We start from the raw sequence: 26931 nt of genomic DNA, 5'->3' as shown, positions 1-26931 counted from the left end.
CAATAATTACGATTATTTTGTTTGTTAAAATATTTGTTAATCGTAAAAAGATTCTCATACGTAAACAAGATTTTTCTGTTACATCCGTTTGCGTAATACTTGTTTAGTGGTTTTGATTTTACTACCCTACTATATTTTAAAACATTGGTTAAGAAATGACCAGTGCGTCTCTAATATGCTGCAAGTCATACGTCATCTTTTAGGCCTTCACTTTATATTTCCAATAGGACCAGTTGAAAGCGGCGTGCATCCAGCGTCTCTCAATATTCTTAACAAGGTCTCCTTTACACCTTGTAGGTGATGGCTGACCATGGTCTTCGTTCCAACTTTATGCTAACCATTTTCCGCACGCTATTGTCCCTGCCCTATGCCACGTCAACTTGCTTATCCGCTGGGCTGTGACGGTTACGTTTGTCCGTCTACGAATCTACTTATTCCTGATTCTATCTCTTAGAAAAATATCGAACAAAGTTTTGTAAATAATATTATAGACCATGTAAGAACAATGCTATAATAAACAAAACTGCATGACATTAGACAATTAGCACATTATTAAACTTTGTATTTGTTTTCAGTCAGTAGACGTTCAACAAATAAACGACAAATTCCCGGAAAAGAAAGGCGGCCTCAAAGAGCTCTACGAGAAAGGTCCGAGGAACGCCTTCTTCCTAGTTAAGTTCTGGGCGGACCTCAACACTAACAATCTCGACGACCCGGGCGCCTTCTACGGGGTCACTAGTGTGTAAGTATCTACATATAAACATATTTCGTATTTGGACCTTTTTCTATTTTTACTGAAGGTTGATTGTAGTCAATAGCGGCCAGTAAAATAACCCCGTTTGGAAAAAGAATAAGAAGGAGCAAGTGAAACTCTTTAACAAAATTAATCGGATCTGAAAGATTATTATATAGTTTTTTAAACTTATTATCAGTTTATATATAATTTTGGTATGGTTATGCATTTTTAAAACTGTATATCTTACTTAACAGATCCTTATGCCGCAAACGATCATCATTACCATCATCAATTTAGCCGCAGGACGTTCACTGCTGAATGGAGACCTCCCCCTTGGATATCAAATAGGATCCGTAGGAAGCGACACGTATCCAGGATCGTCTTACACGAACCAACCAACTTAACAAGATCGTTAATCCGCCTTGATTGTTAACGGGCCATGTCATTGATATAGTCTGAATTATTAATGCCCAAATACATCAGTTGTAGATTTTTACATTATAAGTGAGTTGTAGATTATAGTGTACACCAGTGCACCGCAAGCTTTTCTCGTCTACCGCACACTAAAATCTTTCCTAGAATTTTGCGGTAAACCGGAAACTAAATTCGAGAGACGAATGAACGTGACGTACCACTATGTCTCAAATACAAAATATGTAAAATGAAAAATTGTAAAATCCTAATTTATTAATTTTTACAGCAGCACATTTGTATCCGACCAAAGGCACACCAGTGTGCCGGGCACACCTGTTGCGGAGCACTGGTTTACACAATGTAATATTGAATAAGTTTTGATGTGTTCCATAACATGTACATCAATAAAGCATCGTTTGTTGAAACATTGTCAACTTGACCATAGTGGCCGGCAATAAGGAGCACTGCAAGTGGTTTTGTTTAATTATGTAACCTACTTTACATTTGTTTCAGTTACGAAAGCAACGAGAACATGACAATAACGTGCAGCACGAAGGTGTGCTCGTTTGGGAAGCAGGTGGTGGAGAAGGTGGAGACGGAGTACGCGCGATTTGAGGGCGGGCGCTTCGTGTACCGCATCCAACGCTCGCCAATGTGCGAATACATGGTCAACTTCATCCACAAGCTGAAACACTTGCCCGAAAAGTATATGATGAACAGCGTGCTGGAGAACTTCACCATACTGCAGGTCGGTGCCTATAGATAAAATAATAATTTATGTATAAACACTAATGCAGGAATTACTATCATATCGTTTCCCTCTGTAATCCTTGAACTTTCTACGTGGCTTCCAGGTTGAAAGTCCTGTTAATAATATAGAATAAAAACATAGAATTCACTTCCTAATGGTAAATGATATGCTATGCCAATAAAACCATACTATTGCTCAAGTTTACATGATTAAAAGTCTTACAAAAATGTGTATGCATAATGATGCATATTGTTATGACTGTTCAGTTGTAGGACTGACTAACCACTGCATATAGGCCTCCATAGATTTCCAAAAGGACGGTTTGGAAGCGACCATACAGCTAGTCTTCTGATGACCTAAGTCCTCCCTAATCTAAGTCGTCTGTCGACCTTGTACGTGGAAGACATACCCTGGCCTTTCTTTTGTGTCCATTCCAAAAACTTAAGTCTTCAGTGGCCATCAGCGCACAGAACGGCGTTTTAGGTTCTGTCCACTACCACTTAATAATCTTTATTAATATAGTAGAAATATACACCTTAGGATGGATACAATCGTATCCATCCTGTTTATTCCTGTTTATACCTGATTGTTAGTAGCTGTATTAGTCAGAATAACTGTGTTAAAAAGTTCATTTTAGTTATGTATTATTATGCCGCAAGCTAAGGCCTACTATACGGTACCGTCATTTGGTCATGAAAATCGGCGGTTAATTCGCTGTATGGTACCACCGCGGTGCTGCACGGTTATCGGTGTTCGATGTACAGATCACTTTGATAGAAACATCACGGCACCTTCGTCGCTTACGTCGCACTTGTCCTGAACGGGCCGCATCTTTTTCTCTGTGTTTTTGAGTTTTATATATATCATATCAACCGATGGACGCCGTTGATGGCCGGTATTACGTTCCCCTAGATGCGGGGCTTCCCGCTATCGTAACTATTTCGTCGATCTATCTAGTGGGGAACCAATCTATCCTTGAATATAATGTCCTGTATCGTAAGCAAGGATAATCTTTTTACTTAGCGCAGAAAAATCTCAATGGGACGGCATTTGACCGTTGTGTGCATCGGTAGCCTAGTTATGTACAAGCTTATAAACTTTTTATTAACTGAACGGTTAACACGGTTTACCAAAACGCATCGTGGACAACAAGCCTAATGCCTTAGAAGTAAATCTGTTGAGACAGCCATTTCTTTCTCGCTCCGACAGGAACCTATTTCATGATAAATTTTTCGATTCAAATTAAGTTTTTATTATTCATTCTCCTCTTTCTTCCTTCACATTATCACATATGTTCTACGCATCACCTCCGATGATTCGCCAAATTTCTTACTACGTTAAATCAAATTATAATAATTGTGTGCGTTTACATTGTCCCACAGGTGGTGTCGAATAGAGATACTCAAGAGACATTATTGTGTGCGGCGTTTGTGTTTGAAGTGTCGAACAGTGAGCATGGCGCCCAGCATCACATCTACAGGCTCGTCAAAGACTGAACCCTTCGCGCACGCCCACAGCCGCACTCTGCTCCCACAGCGACCACACCGGGCTATACAGCACCGGTACATACACGATGCAACTCAAATTTATATTTCGGAGCTGGTCTCTTACTTTACAATCGTTTTATTCTTCCATTAAAACCGGAGGTTCCGAACTTTTTCTTAATAAAGACTTAAAATTCAGCTGGTTCCGATGGACCCTTTTTCTACCATGTTCCCAAAACTCGACAAAAAATTACTTTTAACCACGTTTTGTATGGTTTTAACCACGAATTAATATTTAAAAAAGTGGGAATTATGCCTCAACACTTTATACTAGATAACGTTCAAGTTTTGACATATAACATTCGCTGAGTTTCTTAATTTATTATCTGCCTTATAGGCACATAAAATTTCAGACTCCCACTTACTAGCTCTAAACCCCTATTTTTTGTCGAGTTTTCCATGGCACCCTAGGGGTCCACCTGTACCACTTTGGGAACCTTTGTGTTAGACTATTTACAACCTATACATTACCATTTATTTAATTTTCTAAAACATGTGTTTACTTTTTTATTTATTCTAAATAAGGAATTATATTTCTTTCACGCCCTATGTAAAATTAAAAATACAGTCGTGTATTGTAAACCAGCTATATGTGGACCATTCAATATGTGTAAATACATTGCTGCTATAATGTATGCAGTAGTAACACTCAAAAAATCTATGTGGGACGAAAAGATCGTTATTATCGACATTTAGTGATGCGAATGTAGAAAAAAAAATATGTGATCTGAAAAATTACGCTACAAGTATTTTTGTAAATGAAAATTTATGTATAGCTCAATTTTTAAATATCTGTATCATATAGTAGCAGTGGACGTTTGGAACGACCCCCAAAAAATAATGTCTATCGTCTTTAATAAAAAAAAAATTAAAAGAAAACAAGTCCTTAATGGATCACAAACAAAGAACTTTAACAAATCATCACTTAATAATTGCGTGTAAAATACCAATATAAGAAATTTATAGATTTCAACACACAGTGCCTCTATAATTATGTTACATTAACATAAATTACTTGAGCATTTTTAATCTTTCCACTGCATTTTGCGTTACGTTGTTCCGACTGCAGTTCAGTGGGAAGATTAAAATCTAGGATACTGCGAATCAATACATAGGTTGGTTTTAAGTATAGATTTATTAAGATGTTTAGAAATCTATTGGATTCTTTTAAGTGCTCTTGGTACAATTCAATATTTGTTACTCATTTTTAATGATTTTTTATGATGCCGAATTCAAAATCAATTATTTTTAGTTGTTTTGCATCATGTGGCAGCTTTTATATTATTCTTTATTACTTTTATATTTTCAATGTTTCTATACTTTTAAGATATTAGCGTTTTGTATATCTGCCACCTAAGTCTTTGCCACTCGATAAAATTGTACATACTACGGTTAGCCAGCCAATGAAGGTTGTTATGGATGTATAAAAATTGTATTATAAAATGATTATTAATGTGTCTGTGCACGCAGTATCGTTTACAAATACCTTCGGATTATTTTGCGTGAAAATTGTTTTTATTTTTTTTTTATTTCTAAGGCTCAAAGAATCATGTTTCTTTTATATAGAGCTAATGTAAAAGTTTCATTTCATGCCACTAAACATGATCTCGAGAGCTTTCAACTTCTTAAAAAGTAACTTTACTGATAATTATTTAGAATATTTTCATCTTTTGCTCTTCAAATTAATATGCTTATGTGAGTGTTTTAAATTGATCAGTTGAATTTTTATTTGGCAGCTGTTTTCATTAATAAAAACTCGATAATAACAGTTTTGTACATTACTTAATTAAACGGTTCGTGAAAAACACGAATACTGTGGAAATGACGATTTAATAATCGATAATCGGATTCATCGATTAAATATATAATGAACTGTATTACAACACTACTCTAAATATTCGGAACGCCATGTTTTATGATTATTTTTTTTATGATTCTTTATTTGAAAATATCTGTTTTCCCTAAAATGGTGTTTATGGTGCTCTAGAGTATGTTGACTTTTGTATATATAAACTTGTGTAGTTTCCTATATCCTGTAAAAAAGTAGTTTTTTACTTTATTTGGATAAAAATACCATACATTGTTTTCCATACAGTTGTTTGGAAATCGTCATTTCCATTGTATAGTGTGTAGCTCAATAATAGAAAGTCTATGGAAGATCCCCTATCCGAGGCCGCTTCTGCTTTCTTTCAACTTTTAAAGTACAAAGAGTGACGGCCTGCTGATTATGCATAAGTTTATTTTTTTTAACGTGGCAATGATTTGATCTCTCTTTTAGTCAAATATTTTTAGGGAACCCCCCCTTTAAGTTTACAGCGGTAACCTTATGTGCATTAAATAGTTTAGTTTCAAGACATGCGATAGGAAAATATTATCTTAGATAATAATAAGAGATTTTTTTTGTATTTATTTCATAGATTTATATTAGGTAAATTGTAAAGTGAATAGATTTAAGGATTTTTTTTTTAATATGGCGATGGTCGTTCAGCAAAATTGTAGGTAATGTGAAATAACTAGTACTTAAGTGAATGAACTTAATTTTTTTGCTGTCATTTTGATTTTCGATCAGTTCAAGGTTTTTTTTATAGCGGTGACATTTTGTATACACGAATCGCAAGAAATCGGCTAAAGAGATCTGTTTTATTGTGATTTTTTTACTCTTTTTTTTCAAGGTTAAATTATGTACTCAAAATGAGATTATCCCGTTGTAATTGTCTCGCTAGATTATTTGCGGAATTTGAACGGCAACGTTCAGCGAGAAGGGTTTAGGTTATCGTGCTCTAGAAGGTACTGTTAGTGCATTTGTTTCAGTTGTAGATTTGTAAGTGAATTTTGCTTCTACAAACTGTCTTTCATATCGACAATCTGCCATATCAATATGAAAATTAAAAAGATATAGTCGACGGCGTTGGGGACGGTCATTTGCTTTATCAGAATCCTTTTCAAAGTTATTTCTTTAACACTTACTGTACATAACGTAAGTAAAGACTTAGCTAATTGAAAGCAAATGATTATTTACAAAGCCGGCCGACATATGTACAGTATTTTAAAGATAATATTACGTTAAAGATTTGTATGAAAATTTAATTATATTGTCTTCATAAATTCAAGTGTATATTATTTTCATAATCCCTTTTAATAAAAAATTCCTGCTATAATAGCAACAATAATTATAGCTGTTATTGTAGACTCAATTTTATTTTGAACGACGACTTCAGGTTTTTTCAACATTTACTCAAATGAATTTATTTACTCTTTTTACACACTGTATATTGGTTGACTTAACACCTTGTAAGTACTCTCTACCTGACATCTTGGAGAAGTGAGGAGATAAATAGTCAGATATGTAAATGACGTAATAAGAAAATAATACTAAATATATACATTATTATGTAAATAAATATATATATGTTTACGACAAGAACTGAGACTTGCGATCGTAGTTTGCGAGTTCGATTCTCGGGATACAATTTTTTAGTCCACTGTCCACTTCTCACAAAGTTAGTAGTTTCCAGAGGATGGGCAGCAATGTCCTTTGCATACCATAATACCCCACTGCGACTGCCATACTGAAATTCTGAAAAAAGCTGTCAAAACTTGTGTTTATGGTATATCCCCCATATATACTTTGGGGGAGATCTATACCTTGTAATGAGCATCCATCGGCTAAAAAGAAGACAGTTTATTTATATGACTTTTGCCTAAAATTTTTTGGTTTTTATTTTATTTAGTGCCTGTATTAGTAGTCGATGCTTTTCCATAGAACGCCTATGCTACAACGTCGTCTATACACTTTGTAATTATTTAAAAATAGATTTAATTTATTTTTATGCGAAATTAAAATTATAAATATGTGATTAAACAATTTAATTTCAAACCTTATCATCTCGTAAAAATCCTATACAATTTATTAACAGGTTTTGCTTAGTAAACATTTTATTAAATTATGGCTTTGTGGGGTAGTTTATTGTAAAAGCGTGCACAAGTCTACAGACATACTTCCAGCAGATGAACAGCTGCGTCCTCTGCGTACCATAATATCACATTGCGATGGCCCTACCGAGTGTAGCAGATATCTATGGGGAAGAGCTATGCGTTACAATAGGCTTCTATGGACTAAAACGACAAAGTCTACTTATGACTAATTACATATATAGTCTCTAGTTACATTTCTACACCCTAGAGTTCATATGTAGTCGAGAGAAATCATTTCTCCGCCCCACCGAATAAAATGACAATCGCCGTTAGCTTTTTATCGGGTTTAACTTATCAATATTTTCTGGATAAAGATGGAGAAGATAGGTTAAGTTATTTTTCTCTCTTAATAAACAAGGTAAAGTACAAATAAAAATAAAAAGATTATACGATATAAAGTAATAACTTTACTCCTTATCACCATACTATGAATGGACACAATTATTTTCATTGTTTTATGTAGCCAAAATTTGTGCATTTGGATTTTTCATTTTATTCGGTGAGGGCGGCGATTTTCAGTTTTTTTCTATAAATTCGAGCTAAATACTTTCAGCTACAATATTTGAAGCTACATACATGTTATCGCCAATTACTAACCTACGAGTCTCAACTAAAGACACACTTCAAGCAAGATGAGAAAAATTGTCTTGTTGGTAGACGACGGATTTAAAGTATCGGCTAGTGTGCTACAGGAATACAACTAGATAAAGTATTGGCAACCACGAACCGGCAGACATGGCATGGGTAGGCTCCCCTCTAGATTGAACGATGACATAGCCGAGGTCGTGGAAAGTCACTAAACGCAGGCAGCGTAAGACCGGTCATCAGGTGATCTTTTAAGGAAGGCCCATGTCTTAAAGTCCATCGCCTAACATAATAATGATAAGTATAAATAGCCATGTAAATTTGTCAATACAAATATCTGTAATGACGTGTCGTTTAGGACAGTAACAACAATAGTCTTTTATTTCATTTAAGATAAACCGTCTACGCCGATCAAACAGCAGCTACAGCTGCAGCAGGACTTGGATGGCTGTTTTTAAACGCGCCTACATACTCAATCACATATTAAACTCCTAAAGATGATCACTCAGGATGCTTCAGTCCTATTTCAAAGTCTCTGGATTTCATTTCTTTCATATCATCGATAAACAGCCAATAAGAATATACAATGAGTTTATTATGTTAGGATATATATATAAAACTTAATATAGTCGACAGTTCGTCACGGGGATTTCCTACCAAACATACGTTTACATTAAATGATCTTAAACATTAACATATCCGTTATATGTGATCGTTGAATAATTCCAACGCGTATGTTTTAACGGTTTAACTAAGGTAACTGATTGGAAATGATATTAATGTGAATGTCCCTAGCTTATTTTGAAGCAGAGGTAGGGAAACGAATAAATTTAACTATTATTTTTGAATTAACTCTCTAATCAATTTATTGTAAAAAATACATTTGCGACAATTAACAAAAATAAGCGATAGCCGCTGAGACCTAGTTGTTATGGAGTGGAGACATCGGACTGACGAGAAAAGTGTAGTACGTACACCAATAAGATGGAGAAACGACCTTATTGAGCCCGTCAGAAAACGTAAAATGCAGGCCACTTTCAACCGGACTCCCGTGTAGCCACATTAAATAAAATCAAACACGCGTTAAATGCATGTAAATTATTAAACGTCCTCACCTCTAACCGATAAATATCTGATACCCCCCTTAACTCCTTACCTCTTGTTTTTGTTGCTATGTTCTATTTAGTAAGTATATAGGGGCTGTCCCATAAATCATCGTCTAGCAAACCCAAGAAATTTTAATAAAATGTTACTTAAATGATAATGGCGCAGTCTACCGGTTCCGATGTTTCTTGTGGTTAAGTATTTTTTATGTTAAGTTATTTAACATCACCTTAATGGTGATGCTGCGACTAATCTTATAAAGTTGAACTTTTTTGACTTACCTCCTGACAATAAAACCCCAATTGACCTACATTTTCCATTTTTTAATATCTACACATGTAATCTTGTTGAATAAACGACTTAAAAATTAAAACCTAATGGTTTTGAAAGTAAGAACACTAGAAAGTAAAAAGTACTTTTTGTATCACCATACACCCGAAATGTTAATACAAGCAGCGTTTTAAAAAAAAAAACCGTGACCGACTTTTAATTAATTATCCACTACGTACTCAATTTCGGCTTGAAGTTGATTTATTGAACACCCTTTATAATAGACAACATTGTGACCGTGAATTTTCTATTTAATCATCTGATAAAATAAATTACTTATCCAAAAAAATACTCGAACATCTATGATTATTCATAGAAGATAAGGAGATAATGTAAAATTAATTATAAACAATCAACTTTCGATCGATTAAACTTCCAAATTTCCGTTACCGCACCACTTTATATTGACTTATTCGTTACTTCAAGTGGACAGAGTTAAGACATTCACGGGATTAAATTCGTCACGATGTCTAAAAAACCTAATCTACTTTTTATAACGTTAACAATACTCTTTAGTGAATTTTATTCTGGCAATTGCGGTATGTATTATTTTTTTAAAAATAAAAGTTTCGACGACAAAAACTATTGCATTATACTATCGCGTTATATAATATTCATCAATTGAGAATAATATCAATTTTGAACTTCTTCTTAACATTTGTTCTAATAATTAATCAGATATATTCATGTTTATTTATATTAGGGCCGGTATCAGAATCCAAAATCAACAAGTTAAAATTTATTATATAATTGCTATAGTTTGAGAGTCACAATTCACTATCACAGTATTTACTTATAGACAAAAAAACGATATACGTATTTAATAAATTTTGTATTTTCTTTTATATTTCAATTAACAATTAGAAACTCATACATAGTTATTTATTATAGTATAAAGCATAAAATTATTGTTAGCATTAGACTATACATACATAATATGTACAGGCCGTCCCACAAATCAAAGTCAATTAAGAATCGTGAAAATAATTATTAAATTAAATTTGAAAAAAAAAAATTAAAACTAATAAAACAAACTTTACGTTCTTTACTTAATTTATTATTAATTAACTTACTTTCCTATTAAACAGCTATTCGTTGAAAAAATGTACTAAATAACAATTTAATAGAGTGTAAATTGCTTTAACACAAACAAATTCACATAGCGTAATAATGCACATATTAAACGCGTACAAATAACGTCGTTTATGTTATTTTGAATACAGATTTGCCGTGCAGGCCGCGTGATGTGGGAATACCAGGCCGGTCGATAGTTTGCGTCTGCGATGCTGAATATTGCGACACCATCACCAGGGAATCCCCGGAGCCGGGAACTTTTGTTGCTTATAGTAGCAGCAATGTAAGTAGTCATCAACATAATAAAACTTATTTGCGATAAACCTCAAAATAATAAATGTTCACTAGAGCCCTAAAATAAAAACAGTCCTTTCTAAATTAAAAACAAAAGTCATTAAAAATGATGTATCTTAAATACATTTTTTATTAAAAAAATAATATTTTTCTTCCTTTCACATAATATCTAAACAGACTTTACTCTAAATCAAATACAGCGGTATTTGATTTTTATTAATTTTTATTATTAATCTTTTTGTGGCTTGCAGCAGACTTTAAGGAACTATAAAACGCTGTAACCGGCAAGGAAATAATACATACATAATAATACAAATATTTGAAATAAAAAAGTTATTAAAATTCATTACATCGCATAATGTTTGTTTTAAATAATGAAATAATCCTAATAGACGTAACGAATAGTAATGAATTATCTTAAATTGTCGTTTTACATAAAGAAAACTACATAAATATCAATAGCTTCTGATAGATTTATATCACAGACGACACATTTTTTTTTAATAAACTGCTTCATCAATGTTTTTTCTATTGGTACAGTTTTACAGGAGTGATGTTAAAACTAATTTGAAAATAACAATTAACATACAATTGTTAAATATAGAAATCGCTTTAAAAGCTTGACTTTAATGTTTCATAATAGTCAACAATATTTATAGAATATATGTGGTAACATGTTCTGTAAATCTATAATAAACTGCTAAACCAGGTACATATTACCATAAGTACCACGGTTAACGCTACATAAAAAGTGAAGGCAATTTTTTTACTCTGTATGTTATTACTACGTCTTATTAAACTGCAAAACAACTCTACTAATTTATTACTTTATAAATGTATATTGTAATGTAATAGCCCGCGAGCAAGGTTCATCGAATTATATGAATAATATTCTTGATATTTTTTATCATGGCCCATTTACACATAATTATAAAACATATGCCTTCATGTTTAACTACTCGTTGCTATTTTATAGGCATTGACATTATATATGGCGTAATATAACATATATATTTCTACAGACACCATTTTTTGATCATCAAACCGTAGCCATTAATTTTAAAATAATTTCTTTTTTGCTTACTTGACTTTTATCAGCTGTTGACAGTAGGGGTCCTAATAGCAGGTTTCCTTCTTCAAAACTGACTACAGGCAAATTACAATCTTATCATAAGCACATACAGTGTCAAATTACACATATTAAATTTGTTCAGAAGTTGCCTTTACAACTTGGAAGAACAGAAAAACAGTAAAAAATCAGCGGAAAATCATTCTTACAGTTTATTTTCCTATTTTATGAACGTCATATTTATTTATTATTTCCGGAAAACTTAAAACTGGATTAAATAATATAATGGAACAGATGTGACAAGGCTTTACTTAAGTCGTCACAATTAAAAAAAAAAACAGAATAAAGTTAAAATGACTATCGTAAACATCTATTGTAATCTACATTTTAAAAAAAAAAACTTTCGGTGATACAAAACCTGCAATATAATGTGATTGGTTATTGACGTTAAAGCTTTAAAGTGAATGTATAGCTTATTTGATGTCAATTAATCTATATATACTCTATCCAAAAATCAATAGTTTTACAAATAATAAATTACCTAATGATAATAGTACAGTAAGAAAAACCTTTTTCAAAATTTGAAATACAATAATTATTATTTACTGTCTTATTATCTGTCCATGTAGACTTATAAGAAGTTATTGACATTACGCATTCTAATACAAAAAGTATTTAATGTGTCTTGTTATTATTACAGTAAAGCACTTGGCCGAAAAATAAACCATACAATCATTTAAGGCTTTTACGCCTATAACTAACCATTCTTTATAAACATTACAACATAAATTTCGTACAGTTGATATTTTATATTACTAATACTATGATTATTATTATATACATATACATGCAAATTCAATCTGTAAAACCGATGTGCTATTCAGCAGTTTCGTGGTAACATAATAAACGTGAAGATTTAATGAAAAAACGTTAAAATAGTCAAAATTTTACCATAATAACTTAATAAGTAAAGCCGATATTTTATAACAAGATATCTATGGGGACAAGGACACGGTCAGTCATCAAAATCCGGGTACTACAAATGCATTCATATGATTTTCAGAAGATTATCCTGTTATTGAAATTATTTTAATATTGATTAGATATCGAGTTATCATATTTATGTGTATTTGTTCCCAACGACCTTTATCAACTATACTTAAATCTAAAATATTTTTAACAATATAGATAAACAAAAGGATATTAAGAAGGTGATTAATAAAAAAAACGTTTAATAATTGAGATTATTCAAGTATGACCACATTACAGTCACGAGTTCATCATTCATGCGATATAATAACAAAGTTACTAAACTAGAATACCTGTCCTTTGTAGACATACTGTCTTATATCTCATAGAAGTAATATGAAACAAGTTTGTTTACAAGGATATCGATAAATCGACACAGGCTATATGTATTAAAGCTTATCAATAGAAAATTAGTTAATTAATCCTTCTATAACATAATAAATATAAATAAAGTTCAGGAACGTATGACTTCAACAATGGTATCGAAGATGTATGTGAAATGGATCACAAAATTAACTCGAGCTTGTGTCGAATTTTTTTGATCTGTGTTTGACAAAAAAGTTACTTTTTTAATAAAGGGAGCCTTAAGGGAAATGTCAATTTCATATTATACTTCATAGGTTTTGGTACTTTATTGTGTTAAGATTCAAATGTTAAACTTGATATATAAAGGGGTAGTATTTATTTCATTTTGTAACCAATTTATACCATCGTTGGAATAACAAGACATTATTTTGATACCAGGGGGGACAACGCTTTGAAAAAAGTTACGGTGTTGTACAAAGCGAAGATCAAGCGACCAAAAATGAGGATTTCGATGAAGACATCACATCTTCGCTTCGAAATAAATGTATGTACAAATATAACGGATATTGTTAACTCTACTATTTTTAGATTCACTAAGTTATACTAATATATACTTCGAACTGAGCTTCATATTATATTTTAAGATGAATTTTAAACAATTTAAGCCCAAATGCTAGAATGTAATAATATATAGAAGAATATTTAAAAGGAATATGTCTTGAATATTCGTCTGTGAATATTATAGGCATACGATTCAAAGTTACTTCCTTAGTATGTTGACGTTGATAAACTTCTTAAGTATTAGCAGTCATATGACGTCAGTAGAAGAATAACTTATTAAAGAATGTTTAAAGAAGAATATGAGAAATATACATTCCGATTACGACGGTAATCACATTTTTCACTAACTGGTTATTACTGTAAAAGATTATGACTTCCAGTAATGTGAAAATTTCTTCACTGGGACTAAATTCTCTACATACTTAACCAAATATCATTATATTATATTTGTCCAAAAATAAAATCAGTATAAATATGCTTTTATAGATATATAAATAGATCTATGAAGAATTTCTTTAAATTATGATTGCAAAAAACATAGGTGCAGTATGGGAAACTTATTTCCTATTTATTCAACAGTTGCCAAAGCAAGAGAAGTTGTTCTTCGAGTCATCACCTCTTCTACAAAGCAGTTAATCGAAGGCTTCGGAGGCTCGGTCACTGACGCCGCTGGTATAAACTGGCGGAAGCTGTCCAAAGGTGCACAGAAGCAGCTCATTGAGTAAGTAGTATCATGGGCAATGCAACAAAATCCTTTAACATTTATTGTTTTCGGACGCCATAAGTCATCATCATTTCAGCTGTGGGGCGTCTACTGCTGAATATAGGCCTTCTTTATATAATTCCAATAGGACTGATTGATAATAGTCTGCATCCTGTGTCTTCCGACGACCTTAACAACGTCGTCAATCCAAACTGGGGCTGGACGTTTCTCGCTCCTTTTGCCGACTCGCAGTCTCCACTCCAGAACCTAAGACCCCAGCGACCACCTGTTCTGCGCGCTATGTGGTCTTCCCTCTGCCATTTCAATTTACCATTCCGCTATGCGGTGACTATCATTTATTAACGGATTTTTTCATTTTTGATTCGATCTCGGGAAAAAAATTTTGATAAAGCGTAAATAATTATTAAAATTTCTCTTACAATGAAAAAAAACTTAAGCAACAAAGTTAAAGTGACGTGAAATACAAAATAAAAAGGCGCGAAATGTATAAACATGATTGGTTTTTAGGAGTAGAAGGTCTAAATGATAATTTAAATGGACGAATTTGTCGCCAAAAAACTTTTACACATATTTCCAATGATCTGTATAATCTGATGACTCAGATATGATTACATTGATTGATTTTTTTCTATTGCTATGCAACGGGATGATATCTGGGAGTACAAAGTCTGCATGGACAGATAGTAAATAATATTTAAAATGGAATGTGTAGTAATCTCGCTACATAATCTTGATTTTTAACCAAAATAACTTATATTGCAAATCATATATTAATTGATTACAAAAAAGCTATATTTTCACCCCATTAAAGGTTATATACCCAAAGCCAATCAATCATAAAAAAACTCCGAGCATAAACTCATTTATGAATGATAACAAGATTTAGGTGGTAATTAAGCGATATCCTTACCGTTTACGCTATAAGCACTCACAGAGTAAGTACACGATAAGAATATTTTTTCAGTAAGTTATCGTGTCAGTAATGAACTTTGATTATTTTAAATGATATCGTAAAAATTATCTATTTAATGATGTTAATTAATCTTAAAAATTAATTTCAAAACAATAAGGTCAAATATTACAGATATTTTTTAGTAAAAAGTAATAAAATTGTTTAGTTTTTTACATAAATACTTTCATATATATACAATTTATCTTTACGAATATGTTTTTCATCGTCTCGCAAAGTGGAAGAATGTTATTATTCAAATGAAAGACTAACCTAATTATACAAAACTATCTAGTTAAACTAAACGTCAAAAGAAGTATTCAATTATAGTGTTATAAACTCAAAAATAGCGTTTTTCACATTTAGTATAGATCCCGCCTTTACAACTCCTTTACTCATTACTTTATTAGAAGAGTATTCGAACATTGACCTAAACTTTTTTTAGCCGGGAAAAGTGCAACATGGCGCCTCTGTTTCGGGAAAAAAAAATTTTAAAATTATAATTAACAATAATATTTCATAAATATTTTTGTTTATGGTCAGTCTGTACTATATCCAGAGCAAGCTATTTTAAACTGTTTTTTTTTTTTTTTAATAATGCGATATATTGTAGCCTACTTCTTTTCGGGCAGATATGTCGATACATCACACAATGTGCGAACTGTTGTGTAAATAAAATTGTTTCACGTAATAAGCGCGTTTGGGTCCCGTGAAGACTTACACACTTAGAAGACCCCTAACCACAACCTTCGTAGCCTGTGTTTGCTTAGGATGTGTGATTTAAATGTTACCCAATTCTAGCTCATCCGGTATCTGTTGATGTACTTTCATTTCCTATCGTAAAAAAACTATCGCACTCAAAATTATTTACCATACTATTCCAAAGATCAGCATGTGTTATTAAACATATTTTTATTACAGCACTTACTTCGGTCCCGAGGGTTTGGAGTACAACATGATCCGAGTGCCCATAGGAGGCGCAGATTTCTCCACACACCCGTACACCTACAACGAACTACCTTGGAATGATGGCGGACTAACCAACTACTCACTTAGCCCTGAAGATTTTTCCTATAAGGTACTCATAGAGACATATATTTCATTACTCGTCATCTTTTCAGCTGAAAGACATCCACTGTTGGATATAGGCCTCCGCCATTGATTTCCAGCAGGTGTAGTTACAAACGGCCTATATTCACCATCTTTATACGACCTTAATAAGGTTCTGTCCACATCGTTGATGGACGTCTTACGAAGCTTTGAAAGTGTTTCAAAAAAATTATTTTGATTTTTCGAAAACAAAAAGAAGTCCACTTTAAATAATCCTATGTCAATTATAATATGAATAAACAGAAAATACATTTTCACAAGCTACCTAAATGGCTAATGAGAGACCCACCGCTATAAAATGCAATGAATACCACAACCGGGGTATCTAATTCTTTAGCAGACTATGCCTTACAATATTTATTGTACTTTTTCTATTTTAGCGGCAAGTGTCTCACAACATATTATTAACGCTTTTTATTTTATTTCTCTCCTAATTCTGTAAAGTCTAGTCACATTTAGTTTATTCGAATATGAATAAACCAAATGTGAATCTTCTGGCAAATTTATATTTACATAATGCACTATATACATAGATACCTATGATCAAAATGGCGGAAGAGGCAGCAACGAAGAGAATCAAAATTACAGCGACCACTTGGTCCCCGCCGGTCTGGATGAAGACCAACGAAAAGATCACAGGCTTCGGTCAAATCAAGCGTGAATTCTATCAAACATACGCTGATTATCAGTTACGGTAAGTTTTACTTCAAAATCATATTTTATTATACTTTTTAATCATTAACTTATTGTATTTATTATCATTAATCTCACCAAAATTATAATAATTAATCTATGTATACAATTTATTTGTTTACTTTTAAGTATTTTTGACGCATATGATATAGGTTCTACTTTTATAACTTACATAATAAACATTATGTTCTAAACTTTATATCAGTTATACATTGTTTGATATATATGACAAAGTTGATGCAATTATGCGTTCATGACAGCTTAATGTTATAATTTGGCAGTAATAGAAATAAAGAAAAAATTCAGATTGTGTCCACTCTGTACGTGTATATATGAATATTTTCTTTCAGTTTCATTGAAGAGTACGACAAACAGAATGTGAAGATCTGGGCGATCACAACCACCAACGAACCAATCAATGGCATCATTCCCGCTGTTAATTTCAACTCTTTGGGCTGGTTCCCCACACAATTGGTATTTACTACTTTATGAACAATATTTTTAAATATTTTTCAAATTCTTAAAGCATCGCTTTTCTAAGGGAATGTTTTTTTTCATTTGTAGCGTGATTGGTTTTAGTGTGAAAGTTTTTAAAGAGTGCATGTAAAGCTTATTTGTGGTCAATTACGCGCACGTCTTATCTAAAAATACTTTCAGAAATAATTAGTATCACAAATAGTAAATAATAATTATAATAAAATAGTATAAAAAAGTGTTTATAAAATTTGGTTTCAAAAATTGTAATTTTGAGAAAAAAAATTATTGTTTACTATCTGAAGTTGTCGGTCGCATTCCAATAGAAAACATAAATGAATGTACACATTTCTATGTGATCAAATTATACAGAATGATTTTAAATAGGCTTGAAACTTTTAAAGCTTTTTGCAGACATTTCTGAATCAGTCATCGACTGTTAGTTGATATAAAGCGCACATAATAAATAATATGCGCTTCCTATTCGGTTGTAGTATATTGCGCCCCAAACCGAAAATCCCGCGGGAGCCCTCAAACTTTGTTATCTAAAACGAGGTACGGCGTACCGGCGTAACGGCTACGCACCATTTACGCCCTGCGCTTTTAACCGACGGTATTTGTAAATGCCAATAGAGCATCTAACTATATAATATATATATATATATATATTATAATGATTAGTTACATCGCTGGCCACCTGACGGCTGACGATGGACAACAGCGTCCTCTGCGTACTATAAAACCATACTGGTAACGCTAACCCGCCTACCAAGCATGATGAATATACTATATCCCACCATAGATATCTTTGGGAAGACTTATGCCATGCAGTGGGCATCTATGGGCTGGAACGACTCCCAACATACCAAACGCTTTCGACGCTGCACTTGTGTTACTTGGTCACTTTGAGATGAAGTCGGTCTTTTTAACCCAAATATAACCCTAGTCACTATGCTTTTAAAATTAAAACACGGTTTAGCTTGTACGTTACTGTTTGGCGCCAAATGAGCACCAAAATGGTAAGCAGACCACTTTATCTATAAACAACCATGAATTTACTTTCGATCTATAAAATTTAAAAACGTCGGCTTATCTTACGCGCCCTAAGTGCAGAAGTAAGATATTTTAAAAGTAAAGACAGATTTTCTATTCTAATTGAAATGAAAAGTTAGTGCGAGGTAAACCAAACGGACGTTCCAGACGAAATGACTTAAGGCAATGCTATCAGTTAATATCATGAAGGTTTCACACAGTCGCGCGGCGCAGGAGTTCTAGTTCTAAGGCACTTTAGACATTACTCAAAGTCCGTCGTCTGTCAAAAAGAAAATCTCTCTCGAAGGTTAGCAATTGGGCGATAACATATAAAGATTCAAGTGTAGTAACTGGATCAACTGTTATAATTTAAAAAAGAATTGCCTACTAAGTTGAAAAACTTGTAAAAAAAGTACGCGATTTAAATGCAAATAATAATAATATGGTTAAAATAACAATCACATTTTTTCTAAACACAGGGCCAATGGGTTGCAAACAATCTTGGACCTACAATAAGGAACTCCCGTTTCAATGAAACTTTGATACTGGCTGTCGACGATCAACGATACATCTTGCCGATATGGCTGAGAGGGGTATGCATTGCCAAAATACATACAAAAAACAACTTATTTGCCTAGATTATGTTTTTACCATATAATGTACGAATCATTTGTGAAACCATCTCGAATAATGATTTAAGTTTCTGGTTTTAATTATTTAAATTAACGAGCGATAATTTATTAAAACCTAATGGTTAATATATAATATTAAAAAAAATATATAAACATTACACTATTTTGTGTATAAACCAAATATATTTCATCAGGGTCCCTGATCCGTTAATTTAAACAAATAAATGAAATAAAAAAATATACATACGCATATAATAGAAATACAGTTAAAACAAAAAACTGTGAAATAATTAATGTGTTTATGAGAGACGAACCTAATTTAAATTTCTTATTTATTGAAAGTTACATCTAGTTCTTTTTGTTCATAACCTAATGATCAAAGTAAACATTCACAAATTAGTTGTGTTTTGTATGATTATAACCTATCATAGTACTTATAATAAATTTAACCTACAATTGCAGACTCAGTGTAAAAAAAATTGAAAAAGTAGCTGATGAACATAAATTAATTCACGTTTAGGAGAAAAATGCGTCTACTCATTCCCTGCTAAAAATTACTTCTAGAAGTTTTGGTCAACTAAAGCAACTATATTCCTTTCAGATGGAAAGAGGAGATCCCAAGTCAATCGAGTACATCGACGGAATAGCAATTCATTATTACGGAAACTTCGTGCCTGCCAGCGTTTTAACTAGAATACAAAATAGATATCCTAATAAAATTCTGTTATCCACGGAAGCATGTGAAGGTTCGTTTTTGTATATTTGAAAACCCATATTTATCATCATTGCAAAGTCCATTACTGGGTATAATCCTAGATTTCCAGTTGGACCGGTTGGAAACGTGCTGCTCGTTGCTCGTCCACGTTATGGGCGCACGTCATGCGCTGCACTTATTAGATCATAGTCTATATAAAACCTTAAAGCCCCAGCGAATATTTTTTATGCGCTCTATGTAACTACTAACTAGTTGCCACTTGGCACTACCAAATCGGTTCGATCTCACAGAGAAATCCTGAACAGCCTTTTTCACATGTGAGCTAGTCATTAAAGCGCACAGTGAGAGATTGTTTCTGTGTCATAAATCATTATCCGGAATCAAAATATATAAAGTTAAAATTAAGCCTAGAAATAAATATTTTACCTACCTGTCTGAACCATTAAATTCTCCCTTGTAATAAAATTCACGAGTGTATTTCTGGTTTGTTCGTTCAATTTACTATTTGTATTAAAAAAAACTGAATTTTTATTTAAATTTATTTTTAGGACCTATGCCATGGGACCAAAACAAGGTGGAGGCTGGTTCCTGGGCACGTGCCTCCCGATACATCCGCAGTATTCTAGAGGTATCATAAAACTTCATATAATCATAATAAATTTTTACAAGTCAGTTTTGTTGACAGATAGTTAATGTACTTTTAAAAAATTACATACAAGAGTGTGGTCGCTTGACAAATACAGCATAAAGTTGTTTTAAGATTAGTTAAAGAATATATAATAGTCGTCGGGACTTCCCATTTTGTAAAGAGGCTTTCTTGAAATTCTGAATAAGCTGGAAGTCATTGTCACATTAAAAACAAAACATATAAACAACATTTTTATTTTTTAACAGGATTTGAATAACTTCGTCGTAGGGTGGATCGACTGGAATCTATGCTTAGACGAAAACGGTGGACCCAACTGGGCGGATAACTTCGTCGACTCGCCTATATTAGTACACGGGGACTCTGATGAATTCATCAAGAATCCAATGTTCTATGCCATGGGACACTTTTCTAAATTCATCCCGCCGGGTTCTGTAGTGGTTGAAGTATCACGCTTGACTGTTACCACAGTGCCAAACATCGCAGTTATCACCCCACAAGGAAACTTAGTCGTTGTGCTACATAACACGTAAGTTCCTTTTTCAAATCACAATTCATTTTACGAAAAAAACGAGCAAACCTAGGTAAAATAAACCAAACCTTATTTCTTTAGGAGAAAAATATTACGGACTTGTATTTGCCATTAACAGAAAGAGTTAGTGACCAAAAAAGTATTCCCGAAGGCTTTTACGATTTTTTGTTTTTCACTTTTACAATAGAACACTTACAAAGAAGTTAGTTTAAAAAGTTCTCTCACTGAATATAACACAAAAATGTTTCTATATTTAACACAGCACCTATTGTTAGATTAAGAGTATATTTGAAAATAAATAAATTTGTTGTTTCTGTTTTAACAACCAATAAATTAACATTACTTTATACTAGATATCATAAAACTTGGTTATTAGGCACATAAATATTCTTAAAGTTGTCTCCACCATAATTCAATAATTCATACATTGTTTTTTTGTAATTAAATTTAGCTTATTAGTTATTAGTAAAAGGTTCAAAAAATTACCATACATAGTGACCAGTCAGTCAAACAATCAAGATTATAGGCCCTTAAGCCTCTTAAAGAATGGTGAACTTTGGTCTCAACAACCTCTGAAAATCCATGGTAAACACAACTCCAACAAAATAGCATCTATTTATATCATCATTTTTCAAAATATGCTTTAACACCCTTTCCCTGTCCGAAGCTGGACTGCTCTTACCATTTATTGATTAAAAAAAGTAATCTATAACGTTTATGGACATGAATATAAGATACTGGTCCTTGCCTGCTTTGTGATGTGGCCTGTAATAACTTTTTTAATATGCCAAAAAATATAGCTAAGTTTTATACCTATAGGAGTATTAGTTTGGAAAAATGGTTTTAATTGATGTACGCTCCCTCGATTCCACTGCAGGTGGTATTTTGTTAAATTACTTCTGCATCTACTTGGTGAAAAGAATATATTATATTCAGTCAGTACATAGGTTGAAACCCCCTTATGTGTATATGAGTATATGTAAATGTATTTTTTTAATTACATGTATATTTTATTTATTATATTTATATTTATTTACTTATAAACAGAAATCAGATACTTGGATTACCAAATTGTGATGTTTATTTAAGTTTAAAAGATTACTTTAAAATCATTTTGCCAAAAAGGTTTTTAAGTAATTTAACCAATAGGTATGTGAAAGAGATAACTAGACCTTGTACAGGTACGACAACAAACTAAACTCACTTTTGTGCAGATGAAAACCCTGAAAATGGATCTTTTTGTTAATTTATCTGTTATGAACTTAAACTTAATTCACTCATCTGCAGTTTTTTGGGGACAAAATCTGAGAATCTGATTTTTGCTGTTATAACAGCAATTGTCCCTGCTATGTTTACCTTAACTGAAGATAAAAATCATTTTATATAAAACATGTTTGATAACATTTTTTTCACAAACATTTTTTTACAGGAGGAGTTCTCAGGTGAATGTCCGTGTCAAAACCAGTGTGAACAAATACATTGATGTTTCTATGGAGCCAGAATCTGTGAAGACAATAGAAATTAACGACGAGCTTTTGTTTTAATATTTGAAGAATTGATGTGAACATTTACAATGAAACAATAATGTACATAGATTCTTCATTTTACAAATGTGTTAATTGCAAGTCTTATTTTACTAATTTATGACAAAAATAAATGATGTAGGATTATTTGGTGATTTAAGAAAGAATATAAATTTTATTTAGTTAATTGTCTATCATTACATTCATTTTTAGTGTTCAGTCAGTGATTGGATTTTATTTAGAGGCCAAACTCGATACATTACTCTACTTCGAATTAAGCCCTGTGGGATTGGGCCATAAAACCTTGAATCTGATGAATTCCGAGAGTTATCACCTTCCAACCACACATGTCCCCTAGGCACAACTTGACTTCTAAAATATCCCTTAACCCTATCTCCAGGAAGACCAATTATTCTTTTACAAATATTTTGTCGAGGATTTGAAGGACTGATAGCTATCACAATATCACCACGTCGCAATTTTCTCATTCGAGGAGATATATGTTCAGTGAGTAATATGTTATTTGATTCTAATGTAGGTTCCATGGAGGGGCCAGAACACTGAAAATAAAATCAAGGATTATCAAAACGTTCGTCCGACGTGTTTATTCCATCATTTATATGTAATTGTAGAAAAAATTACCATCACAAAATCTCCTATATATTCAAATGTACAGTGAGTGACACACGCATATTGTATAACATAACCGAGAAAACCACAGGTTTTCCCTAAAATCTTAAGTATCGTCATCTTAATGCGAAATCCTGAAATTAATTACAAATTTAACTTGGAACAATTCGTCCAAATTATTCAATTAGACCAACTTCTTACCTTTGTTTACCATTCATTTTTTATAAGATTATAACATATACTTCAACAATAACTGGTTCAGTAGTTTTTATTTATTTCCACAATAGTTAGTATTTTAATATAAACTTTCCTGGAAGCAACTGACTTTTGTTGTTAAATTAATAGACCAATTTCATAAAATAAATCATCTTAAACTTTACCCTATAAAACTATGAATGATTGAAGTTATCTAACGATGTGACCACTCTAGTAATCATAAAAAATGACGGAAAATCAAAAACTGTATGGGAATCTACATGAAGTTATTTCATATTTAATGACTCATTAAAATAGTGGCAATAAATCGAAAAACAACGAGAATTGCAATGTAATTTACACTTATGAATATATACGTTATAACATAATTAACTATTTTTACAATTCCAATAATTGGAAGAGTTGTCACAACTGAGGAATATTCCTGTATAGGAAATCAAAAATATTTTAATTCTGAGATAAAGCTACAGTTTATAACAGTTATAATAATAAATATTTTATGAGCTTTATTTGATTGGGAAAAATTAATCAATACCTAAATAAAATTATATTACATACATAATTTCAAAGGTTATTTCTATCAATATAATATTTATTTGTTATTGATTAATTTTTTATACCCATTAATTACATAATCGTTTCAAAAATATTGTGCTTCATTTTGAAAAATAATTAGACGTATATGCTTAACAAATATTTGCTTAAAAAATAGCGAATATTTTTAACACCTGCTGGTCACATTGCTTATTCGTTCACTCAACCGTTGTTTGACAGTTGTGTTCAGGCAGTAGACGAATTATAGTGGTGTGAATTAATTTACATTGAATTTGAATGAGCGAAAAATTCGTCATTGCCAATAATTTTATCTCGACAAACATTTTTAACTTTTACGTTTAAACTTAATTATAAATATGTATCAATATTTGAAATTTTTGTAAATGAAACAGTTGTTAAAATTTTTGTGGATGTCGATTATCTTTACTTTCACGTGAGGTTTTTTATCGCATTGTTTAGTACAGAATTCAAAGAATAAGAACATTAAGGATTTGTTTTCAATTTACATAGCTTTGTTAAATGTTGGTTTTGCCACATAACGGAGGTGTTTCATACTCGTGCCCAGATAAAGTGTTGAATCAATATTGTAACTGGGTATCAATGTGCTCCCGTCAAATGAGTGTACATTATTCGTGTACTTGCTGACCCATGAACTCTTAATGGGTACAAATTGCTTTTGCTGCACTTGGAATTAATCGAAAATTTTATAAAATATTTGTAAGTATCAAATTAAAATGTGATACATTTCACTGGTCTTTTTAAAAATAGGTAACTAATTATCAATCAAGGAACTAAAAATCTGCTTAGTAGGTTTCGTTTTCGGGATAAATAAATGTAATTTTTCAATGCATTTTATCAAAACATAATTCTTTTTTGTTTATTGATACTTTGACAGAAATATGTTTGTGTTTTTCTTTAACCATAATTTATCTTGTAATAATATGACAAATTTTTACAAGATAAACCATGTTCAACGAAAAATCACATAAATTCCAATAATCATGTGTTAAAACTAAAAGTATATAAATATAGAAGAGAGACATTTAATTAATATCCGGTACTCTAAATTAATGAATACTTTTATTGGCAAACAATGTAGTAATTGAAGCAAAAAATTGCGACATGTTTTTCATTAATCATTTTAAAACCTATTAAATATTTCATTGATAAATATACAAAACTTAAGTGAAAAAATCTAGATTTTCTGTTTTATTATCCAGGACAGTATTTACAAACATTTAGTTTAAAATTGCTTTGGGGAGATATCTCAACTGTGAGACTCCCTTTTTTTGTAGTGTATATGTTAATTGAACTGTATTTTTAGATATTGCCCAAGAAGTAGTAATTACTCACTTTGACAAACGACATTAAGAATAATGCATATGTGTATCCATAACATTTGCAAATGATATTTTTTTACCTCCTGATACTTGACATATCTTCCATAAGACATTGTTTTTTTCTCTATTCTATTTTGGTAGAAATTTTGATATATTGACTAAGCCTCGAGCTGTGAGTTTGATACCCCTGGCATAGAGTATTGTCCATGATCAACTTCAAAAAATGCTGATTTATGTATGTATCTAAAAACTATAATAGTGTTGTCTCATGAACAATTGTCTACCATATAGAGAATGAGTAAACTGTTTTGATACATTGTATATGTTTATTTTTATGATTATTAATAGATGTGCACTTTTCCAGTAGACACAATGGGAAAGTTTGGTGATAAGAAATGTCGCTTGCTGTCCATGTTATGGCTGACAGGTACATTTTTCTTTGTGGAACTGATAGTCGGCTATGTGACCAATTCAATGGCCCTTGTTGCTGACTCATTCCATATGTTGAGCGATGTGGCGGCCCTTGTTATTGCTTTCTTATCTGTTAAAGTAAGTACCTATAACTATGTATTTTTAGCTTTTTAACAAATATACAATATTGCTCCAGATAAATTAGGACTTCATACTGAAGTAGTAGTGTGTGGGGTACATCCATCATTTATGCAGCCAATAGACGTCAGAGCTGAAAAGTTCTCATGTAGCGACCACAAGCTGGCAGATGTGGCATAGATAAACCATCTACTAGGTGGACAAACGACATAGTCAAGGTCGCAGGTACTTGTTGCATGCCAGCAGCACGAGACCTTGATGGAGATGGTGGCGGTCTTTGGGCGTCTATCGGCCGACATAATGATGATGAAGAAGACTTTATAAATTGGTATCTCCATAAAAGCAAACAGCATGCTCCCTCTCCCCTGAATCAATTATAACATTTCACTTGATTGCCTTTGATATCAATATCAGACATTTTGGATTATTGAAGTACTAATCGACCCAATTTTAAACAATAGCTTAAATATCTATATAAGTGCTGGTACATACATACATGATATTATTTGCATTTGATAGATTAATTTTGTGCAATTGTAATATAACTTTTAGTTCAGAAATCATTTTAATAATCTTAACATAATAAAATCATTAAATTACTAAATTAAATAGTTAATCGTTATACAGCAAGGATGTATTGGTTAAATGTGTAAGTTTTTTAACTCAAATTATCCTGTAAAAATTGAATACTCTGGAATATGTTATATTAATTGATTTTCTTAGAGCAATGTGACAAATCTGTAACTTTTGGCAATACAAAGTCTGCAGGGACAGATAGCAAATAATTATCAATTTTAGTACATGGTAATCAAAATTTTTATAATTTTTTTTCTTATTAT

General features: G+C 32.0%; 4 protein-coding genes across 9 annotated transcripts in view; 3 read left to right on the top strand and 1 right to left on the bottom strand.

The window, feature by feature from the left end:
- sd (TEA domain transcription factor 1 homolog scalloped) overlaps window positions 1–5511 on the top strand; it is a 107809-nt gene extending 102298 nt beyond the window's left edge. For all 4 annotated transcript variants that reach the window (XM_068771455.1, XM_068771456.1, XM_068771453.1 and 1 more), the window contains 3 exons: window positions 576–742; window positions 1664–1898; window positions 3284–5511. In XM_068771455.1, coding sequence (XP_068627556.1) covers window positions 576–742; window positions 1664–1898; window positions 3284–3397 — 516 coding nt within the window. In that variant the 3' untranslated portion in view covers window positions 3398–5511. The remainder of the gene's footprint in view (window positions 1–575; window positions 743–1663; window positions 1899–3283) is intronic.
- A 4358-nt stretch (window positions 5512–9869) lies between these two features.
- LOC137928993 (lysosomal acid glucosylceramidase-like) lies at window positions 9870–22983 on the top strand. Its single transcript, XM_068772002.1, has 12 exons — window positions 9870–9978; window positions 10663–10796; window positions 13650–13755; window positions 14352–14493; window positions 16367–16523; window positions 17089–17249; window positions 17599–17722; window positions 19234–19347; window positions 19988–20132; window positions 20650–20729; window positions 20996–21276; window positions 22709–22983. The coding sequence occupies exons 1-12, from the start codon at window positions 9906–9908 to the stop codon at window positions 22821–22823; spliced, it is 1632 nt and encodes a 543-aa protein (XP_068628103.1). The 5' UTR covers window positions 9870–9905; the 3' UTR covers window positions 22824–22983.
- Window positions 22072–23818, bottom strand: LOC137928599 (mitochondrial inner membrane protease subunit 1). Its single transcript, XM_068771485.1, has 3 exons — window positions 23634–23818; window positions 23445–23566; window positions 22072–23362 (listed from the first exon to the last, which is right to left on the bottom strand). Exons 1-3 carry the CDS (start codon window positions 23644–23646, stop codon window positions 23012–23014), a joined length of 486 nt encoding a protein of 161 aa, XP_068627586.1. The 5' UTR covers window positions 23647–23818; the 3' UTR covers window positions 22072–23011.
- Window positions 23819–24427: 609 nt separating this feature from the next.
- Window positions 24428–26931, top strand: part of ZnT63C (zinc transporter 63C) — a 40416-nt gene continuing 37912 nt past the window's right edge. For all 3 annotated transcript variants that reach the window (XM_068771473.1, XM_068771472.1, XM_068771474.1), the window contains exons 1-2: window positions 24428–24920; window positions 25908–26092. In XM_068771473.1, coding sequence (XP_068627574.1) covers window positions 25916–26092 — 177 coding nt within the window. In that variant the 5' untranslated portion in view covers window positions 24428–24920; window positions 25908–25915. The remainder of the gene's footprint in view (window positions 24921–25907; window positions 26093–26931) is intronic.

The sequence above is a fragment of the Battus philenor genome, unplaced genomic scaffold, assembly GCF_028537555.1.
Source record: "Battus philenor isolate CCGP_79_NKW_IND1 unplaced genomic scaffold, ilBatPhil1.0.hap1 SCAF_4, whole genome shotgun sequence".
Classification (NCBI taxonomy): domain Eukaryota; kingdom Metazoa; phylum Arthropoda; class Insecta; order Lepidoptera; family Papilionidae; genus Battus; species Battus philenor.
Note: the sequence above shows the minus strand (reverse complement) of the source record. Positions and strands in the feature narration are given on the sequence as shown.

Bases quoted from the DNA above. Each gene is read 5' to 3' on its own strand.
- LOC137928599 (XM_068771485.1), bottom strand. The intron at 23,363-23,444 runs GTAATTTTTTCT...TTTTATTTTCAG, and splicing joins ATATAGGAGATTTTGTGATG to TGTTCTGGCCCCTCCATGGA.
- LOC137928993 (XM_068772002.1), top strand. From the start codon at position 9,906: ATGTCTAAAAAACCTAATCTACTTTTTATAACGTTAACAATACTCTTT. The intron at 17,723-19,233 runs GTATTTACTACT...TTCTAAACACAG, and splicing joins GCTGGTTCCCCACACAATTG to GGCCAATGGGTTGCAAACAA. The intron at 20,133-20,649 runs GTTCGTTTTTGT...ATTTATTTTTAG, and splicing joins ATCCACGGAAGCATGTGAAG to GACCTATGCCATGGGACCAA.